This window comes from Dipteris shenzhenensis, chromosome 27 (genome assembly GCF_047967505.1).
Source record: "Dipteris shenzhenensis isolate YYH24624 ecotype China chromosome 27, Dip_SZ_1.0, whole genome shotgun sequence".
NCBI classification, from domain to species: Eukaryota; Viridiplantae; Streptophyta; class Polypodiopsida; order Gleicheniales; family Dipteridaceae; genus Dipteris; species Dipteris shenzhenensis.
In genome coordinates, this window is record NC_141622.1 from 36,800,550 (window position 1) to 36,808,744 (window position 8,195).

An 8,195-nucleotide genomic window follows, 5' to 3' on the forward strand; every position below is an offset into this window, starting at 1 on the left:
TTTCCCCTTCTAATCCCTGTATAACGTCCTTTTCAGCATCAAACTCTCCTTCAATTCGTACTGTCCCTTCATCCCAAATTACATGTGTTCTCAAGTCTTAAAATTAGCAGCCGATACTCTAGTTAAGTCTTGGCCACAGCACTTAAGATAATGTACTAGCAGGTAGTATGGTACTTAAGACCACGAGGTTTTGAGCTCGTTAGCACATTCAGAAAGAAAATGTAAATTTGGATCAAAGTTCAGCACGAATTTACAAGGAATAAAGTGTAGAGTTGCACCAAATATCGTTGAGTTCTACTAAGGAATTTATTTTGAAGTATAAAAATAATACATCTGTCTATCTATGATCGTGTTTTAAAAATGAGTTGGGCAACAATATACCTAGATGAATTAAGGAACATTCCTAAACTCATCCTCCAAAAACACAACGTAGTGCAGTTTCAATCTCCCGATACTCACTCATAAGATTGAAAACCATAAACTCCATCACGTATAAGAACACAGCGAGAATTAGCTACTATGACATCTACACTGACATCATCAGCACCCAACAATATATGTGTCACTCATAAGATTGAAAACCATAAACTCCATCACGCATAGCAAGGATTAGCTACTATGACATCCCCACTGACGTTATCAGCGCCCAACAATATATATGTCTTAGATCCGCCTGTTAATCATACTGCATCTTCTGCTATGGAAGCCATGTTTTGGTTCTACTTTCAAAACCGATTCAGTTCTCTTTCCAATGTCGCTTGATGCAAATAAGGCTGTATGGTGTAACATGCACCTCTAGTCTCTGATGAATGTCTCCTGACATACCAGAACCATAAATCATGGAAGTGACGCTCAAGAAACTGCTAGACATAGCTACATTAAACGTTAACTCTAAGCATAGCATGCACAGAAAATAGCTAGATCATAATTTGTGTAACGGCTTGAACTGCCCTCGTTACGTATAGGGTGAGTACCTGCTGAGGAGAGAGACAAACGGCTTTGACTCAACTTATAAAAAGTATAGAAAGCATCGGTTCAGAACTCCATTACAAATCACGGTCTCAAAACAGTTTCTGTAACTATGACGTCATGGAAACAAGGTGTACATGAAAATGTAGGTCTTGACATGGAGACCATCGTTGTAAATGGTGTTCTGAATCCGGTACGTAGCACATGACTTGCCCACCGCTTTGTGGGGTCTTCTTCGCGACCCAATAAATCTATTTGACAAAGTAAACCTACTATCTAGACACTTCTCCACCTGAGTGGCTTGCAGTTGACGACGTAAAACTCAGTATTAGTTAGTTCACTGAGCAAAATAATGAGCCTTCCTCATGACATGAGCTTTGCTATACACATTTTAAACTCATCCTTCTCTCTTCAATCTTTGAGATACGCTTTCTGTGGATATAACTAGCAGCCGCTGACCCTCTACGGGGCCCCTCCGCCATATACATTTTTATGAGATATATGTTAAAACAGCAGAAGCCACTAATGTACAGATCTCCATTATGTAGTGGCTAACATACGGTCTTGTGGGAGAATAGACCGTTGGTGTATGTGTGAAAATATGTTACCAGATGTTTTGACCTCCCTTCGCTAAATTGGGGTCAATAACTTGAAGGCGTCTGGTTTCAAGTAACTTCACAATCTGACTGCCAATATGGTGTCGACAAACCGGGCACTCGTCTTTAGAGACCCTTATTACCTGTGCCCACATAAAAATACTGTTTTATATATTTAATAACTTGGATTATAAAACGAAAAAGAGTACGGGTGGACAAGGGGAACGTAAGGTATATTTGGATTCTTCAAGAAAAGAAACGAGGTCTGACTGTAATTTCAGAAGGGAAAACAGTCGACAGCTAGCCAGTTATGTTTACCTTCAAGATACATTGCACGCAGAAAACGTGGCCACAATCGAGTTCTACGGGATCCACAAAAAAGTCTGCTCATACCAAACAATAGAGTAGATGGGTAATATGTTATTAGACACCACAGTCGCAAAACGGTGCACGTGTGGGAACAGAAAGCCATTGAATAAACACTGACTGACATCAATGTGGCGATGAAAACACTTACCCATACAAATGCGGCAGTTAAGCTCCTTCACACTATCCGTGGCCACCGAGGTCACTCCACTTCCGAGCGGTGCCAATTGCCCGTCCAAGTTCAAATTGTCAACCTTGTCAGGTGTAAAGGCCTTATGTGGACTTGTGAAGGGACTGTCTGGAAGGTTGTGATCGTCACTGCAAGGAAATATATGTGAGGTCAAAATAAAATTGGTAGGCACACGCCACAGTTTTCTTAAGTATCTTTAAACATCACCTCTGCCTGTCCTTGGATAGCTTCTCTTGAGGTTCCAATTCCTCGCCCCGCCCTTTGCTATCCAAGGCATCCACCAAAAATTCAAATGTGCTTGAGGTCTGAGTGTGTGGAAAACCTACATGAACCAACAGAACGATCTTTAGAAGCCTTCTGCAAATAGCACCCACAAAACAACATTGGCGAACGAGTATAATATGCCGGTTGGACCCAACCTTCCGAGGGCCTAGGGCTATCTTCAGGGGGGGAGAAGCCATTCGAGGCGTGGTTAGCTTGCTGTGCTTGGGAGACAGCAACGACGGCAGACACCGTTTCCGATTGTCTTCGTTGTTTCTCGAGCTGCAGTTCCGACAGCCGTCTCCTCTCTAGTTCAACAATCAGCTCTTGCTCTTCCAGTTGCCTCCGAAGTAGATCTTGTTCCAAGAAGAACCGGGGACCTGCTGATCACCCAAAAAGGACTGTGTGAGCCTCGCGTTCCGAGGTAAGATATAAAGAATTGGGTTAGAAGCAAGCTACATGAGAAGGTTGATGGAATAGTCGGAGTACACTAGGAACAAGGACAACTAAGAACAAGACATGGGCGGAAGAAAAATTTAGGCAGGAGTACTGAGAGGGTGAATGGTAGGACAATGAACAGGAGGGAGTTGGGAGAGGTTCAACGGCAGGAGAGGAGGGAGCCGCGATATGTACGAGGGGGCTTTAAACGAAGTTGATTGAGAGCAGAAAATACAGGCACGGGAAGGCTGCTGTCCTGTGTGCATGAGAGAGAGAGAGAGAGAGAGAGAGCAGAAAATACAGGCACGGGAAGGCTGCTGTCCTGTGTGCATGAGAGAGAGAGAGAGAGAGAGGCAACCGAGGAAAGTGATTGGTAGGTGTGTGGGGGGTGTGTGTGTGTGTGTGTGTGTGTGTGAGAGAGAGAGAGAGAGGAGCCAAGGAAAGTGATTTGAGAGGCGCTGTATTTGTGTGTGAAAGAGAGGCAACAAGGAACGATGTCTGTTTCATGCGTGCGGAGTAAAGTTTTCTAAGTCAATTTGTACAATCTCCCTCTCTCTCTTTCTCTCTTCCATTTTCTTGAAGTCCTCCCACATGGTGTCGTAACCTTCCCAGCCCACTCTCACTTTGATTCAACCACCCACCGCCCCTCATACATCCCCCCATCCTCGTAATTCATCCCTGCTCCCTTCGGACCCCGCTCCTCCCATCGAACTCATCACTCACCATATTTAATCGTCCCCACGTCCACCCTCTCATGCAACAACGCCATCGGTGCACTCGTCTCTGCTCTCGTTTGTTGATGCGAGTGGCGATGTAGTGGCCGTTAAATACCTCCGTTAGACGTGAACACGGTTGTGTGTATATATTCAAGCCCATGGATGCAGCGAAGCACGTATCGCTTTCACGTGAGAAACGGCCATGCAGTGCGGAATCTGCTTCCTATGCGTGAGAAACTAATGTATGTAGCTACTTAGTCATTACGCTGAGCTACGTACCCGAGACGTAATCGTATTCTCTGTTGTCGAGAACTTGGCCGGTTACGAACCTCGGGTATTCTCGATCGGAGACTTTCCTGCAAAATTAAAGCGACGGCAAAGCTTAGAAAAGCATGACTTAGCCACGCAGTGTCCAGCCTCTGCTTGCCTTCGTACAGTCAAAACCAACATTGTAGTACCATGCTTAAGGCGAGTATAGAAACCTAATATGTGCAGTTGTTCAGGAATGCAAGCTGAGCGGGTAGAAAGAAGCCTAAATTCCTAAGCCGCGTATGGCAACAATAGCATATCTCCAAAGTCGACAAAGCAACACCGAACCAACATATGTTATTTCGCCTGTGCTGGAAAGTTACCTCACCTGTCGCCGTGCTTGCCTTTCTCTTTATAAGGCTTCACAAGAACACGGGCACCGCGAATGTAGTGAGGATTCCCCTTGGCAAGAATCACTTTCACAGTCTCCGGGTAAACAAAAGTAACAAAGCCAAACATACGCTTCTGTTGATACGGTATCCTTACATCTTGTACAGGACCATAAGCCCTGCAAGAAACATCATTGATAGTTCACGGGAGACTGATTAGTTCACGGGAGACTGATCAAATTTCTGACGAGTTCAACCTGCAACTGAGGCCACATCCACGATCTGATCGATCTTGATGAGTTTCATTACAATAACGATGAGAGCCACGAGCATGTCACCAATACAACAATGTCGAAGGCATTATAATCATTTGAGATCTAACCTGAAATAAGCCGAGACATCCTCCTCCGTGAAAGCACTCTCAGCTGGGAAGGTCAGGTAGATTTGACGTGAACCTGGATTGACTCCACTGAGGTCGTCCTTGTCTCCCCTGTAAGCTGTAAACTTATAAGCATCCTCTGCCAGCACAACCGCATGCTGCCCATGCGGTCTATACAAACGAAACGAATACCATATCAGAAAGAAACCCCGTTTCAAGGAAAGAGGACGATAAAAATTGCCGAGCAATTAAACTTGCATGCCGGCACACGCCCGCAATGAGACGATCAGTTACCTGTCGATCAACGTGACCGAGTTCTTAAGCCGGGCAAGCAGCTTGGTTAGACTATAGCCAGCCTTACCGTGCCTCTGACTCTCTGTGAGATATCCATCTGCTTGCAATGTTTTTCCAAATCTCTCATAGTACAGCTGAGGAAGAGAGGCTATGGAAACCGGGGCTTTCCTACCACGCAAAAGCTCCTGAAGCTCAAGCTCTAGCCTTTCCAACGATCCTGGAACAAGGCCGTCATCGCTGCCGGAATCCTGGGGCCCGCTGGTTGGGGAAATAAGGAAAGAAGAATCGGGTCTCATGTGGCTGTGCAGGAACTTGCAATTGCTCCCGTGTTTACAGTAGCCCCTAGCGTAGTAAAGGCAAGGTTTCCAAGCTGCAGACGTAAGATTGTCTGGTGAAAGAGGCAAATCACTGGTAGAAAAGCGCCTGCCAGTAAACCTGGGGTGAAAGTTGTCGACATTCAGCTTGCCGTTCAAGAAAGAAAACATGTCCGGTTGCAGATAGTCATGTGAAATGACATTGGGAGAGTCGTGAGGTTCGTTCATGAAAGAAAACTGATCAGCAAGGTTTACATCATTTCGAAGCAAATGTTCTGAGAGCCTGTCGTTCATTGGAAGCTGATCCTGGAACCCAAACCTGTTGAACCGTATAGAAGCCTGGTTATCTGGGCTGTGCAATGACTGGTCCGAGGACGGCGGGATCCTGTCATCCAGGGTATGGGAGCCATGGTACAGGGAGTTTATATAGTCGCTGGACGCAGAGACGGATATTGGGGACGATAAGGGAGGAGGGATATGGTAAGGTAGGTGGGAAGGGCTTGAAAAATGTTGAGAAGAAGGCAGCGAGGATGTCCGCGAAGGCAGAGACGATGCAAGCCCCAGGTCTTTCTTCACTTTCAGCACTAAAGCCTGCAACAAGGCGTCGTGGCTGAAGGCCAAGCGGAACATCTCCTGATCTCCCTGATCTTGAAGTAAGAGATAACCCATGATCTTGGATACATTATCAGGCTCCATTGCCTGCACCCGCGAAAACACCATCCTTGTGGCCTCGTAAGTGTCCATCTGTGTCCCAGTTGCTGCACCACAGATTGAAGGAATCAAGTCAGTCGGCTGCATCACGGGTATAAACTTGGCCGACTTACTCAATGTTCTACGGCTTGGAGACCTGGATGGAAGCTTGCTGATTGTCAATCCAACATTTATGTAACATTCATTCCAGAACCAGAAGGCATTCTTGCTCAAATATAAGAACTGTAATGAATCATGCCAAAGGAGCTACAGGCAGCAAAATGAGCTAAGAAGGCCTGGCTAAGGACTTCACTCAAAACACTAGAAACCACGATGAAGAAACTACGCACATTAACTTGGAAGGGGAACACAAATGGGGTAATTGTAAACAAGCAAAGCAGATCTGGAAAAACAGCATTCTTTCGACATACATGAAAGAGGTCCAAGGCAATACCCACCTTACCATTGGCAGATCAGGTAGAGCAATAAGATAGGCCTGGATGCGTTGACCTCGACACGAGAAAAATTCTCGCAATTTACCTACGCTACTGTTCGGAAAGTAGATCTAAATTTCGGCAATGGCCGGCAACGGTTTATCAGCCGAGTCGTTTAGGGACCGACTTTGTTCCATACATACAATCTATCTCCGTTATTGCTCGTACACAGATGGTAAATGATATGAAAAGTTTTTGAACACAAGCCAAGTTGTGAGACTCAAATGGTAAACCCGAAACTGGAAGTTTGTAAGTCGCAGAAAGTCGGTCCCTCTTGATCGGCCATCGGATCGTGAGCAGCTAGAAAATTCTGAAACTTGTAACGAAGGTGAGATCGGAAACTGACGAATCCTTAGCAAACCATGTGGCTGCGCCTGCATCACGTAAATAGCTAGCTGTCTGGCTAGGACGCAGACCACGCTTTGGACTATTACGGAGCTTGTATGCTGAGTAAAGGGGCAAGAAAGTGAAAACCGAGGGAAAAGAAAGAGGAAGCGCGAAGCCGTCCAATACAGAAGGACACTGGATCGAGGCTCAGGCTTCCTGGCAAAGCCATAAGAATACGGACATTAGAAGCCTCAAGCCCAGCGAGAGAGACTCAACAGCCATCCAAACCGAGTTCTAAAGTCAATACTGCAAACCCACAAAAGAGAGATATGGCAACCATCAACAGCCGGTCGAAGACTCAATACTGCAAACCCACATAAGAGAGACTGAGGGGGGGATCTCAGAAGCGAAGAAGGAAGCAGGAGCGAGGGGCACACAAAGGGGGGGGGAGGGGAGGAGAGGGGAGAGGCAGGGTACGAAGCAATACGCACCTGGAGACGGGGGAGCGAGGTCGGAGAGCAGGCATGCGTGGGGCGGCGGGGGAGGTGGTAGAGAGGTCGATCAGAAGCCATGGGAGGAGGCGGGGGGGAGGGGGCAGGGAGCCATGGTGGGGTTGAAGAGAGGAGGGGGGTGGGCTAAGAGAAGAAGGGAGGGGAGGGGAGGGGGGGGAGATAGGACTGAGGAGGGAGATGAGGGTGTCATGGCGATGGCTGCCAGCTATGGCGAGGAAGGGAGGGGGGGGGGAGATTGGGGGAAGAAGAGAGATCGTGGGGGGTGGTAAAGATAAGAAAGATGGGGCGCACGAGAGAGAGAGAGATAGGAGAAAAGTGAAGACTGGAGTGGGCGGCGAGTCTAGGGCGCCGCCGCCGGCTCTCTGTGTTTTGGTCACGGGCGCCCGCGCCGGCGCCCCTCGGGAGGCGCGCCGCTTCCGAGGCGCAGCTGCCGGCTCAGTCGGGCGCCCGGCCCCCGCCGACAACCACTCTGTCATCCCCATCCCCTTCGCACCTCCGCCCTAGATTCCTTTACCCCCCCTCAGTAGATCTCCTCCCTTTGCATGGCTCATATTCTACTTTCTACGTCCCCTGTAATTACCAAACAATTTTTAAAACTTCTTTTTTTTTAATCCATCATACCGAATCGCGTTAAATGTACTGCTGGCCTTTATTGGCTCCTTCTCCCTGACTCCCATCTACCTCATTGGTGTAGGCCCCACCCCTTTTTATTCAGTGGCCCCACCCTCCCCCCCGCGACAAAATAGCAGGGGCCCCCAAATAATGCCCCCTATCAACAGCCTACTAGTCCTCTTCTCTGCGCCCTACTACTATATTGTATTTATTGTTTACGCCCCCCGCCCCGAAGAATTTTGTTGTATTCATTCAGGTTAGGTGGACTTTTAAAAAAATAGTTATTGAAAGTATATCGCTCCCCCCAAGCGGGGCCTACCTGGCAGTAGATTTGGTGGCCACTCCAGGCCCTTTTCCGCCTGTCCCCTTTAAAGCCCGCAATGATGCCGGCCGGATGTG

At 47.5% G+C, this 8,195-nt stretch overlaps 1 protein-coding gene across 2 annotated transcripts; it reads right to left on the reverse strand.

The window, feature by feature from the left end:
- Positions 1-1,061: 1,061 nt before the first annotated feature.
- LOC147884243 (zinc finger CCCH domain-containing protein 18-like) lies at positions 1,062-7,339 on the reverse strand. 2 transcript variants are annotated; one of them, XM_087398311.1, is made up of 10 exons: positions 7,164-7,339; positions 4,848-5,919; positions 4,557-4,664; positions 4,174-4,353; positions 3,816-3,892; positions 2,541-2,765; positions 2,329-2,443; positions 2,083-2,249; positions 1,884-1,948; positions 1,062-1,708 (listed from the first exon to the last, which is right to left on the reverse strand). In XM_087398311.1, exons 2-10 carry the CDS (start codon positions 5,903-5,905, stop codon positions 1,574-1,576), a joined length of 2,130 nt encoding a protein of 709 aa, XP_087254437.1. In that variant the 5' UTR covers positions 5,906-5,919; positions 7,164-7,339; the 3' UTR covers positions 1,062-1,573. The 2 variants fall into 2 exon arrangements, with proteins under 2 accessions (XP_087254437.1, XP_087254436.1); XM_087398310.1 differs by having other exon boundaries at positions 4,557-4,724.
- Between the last annotated feature and the right edge of the window lie 856 nt (positions 7,340-8,195).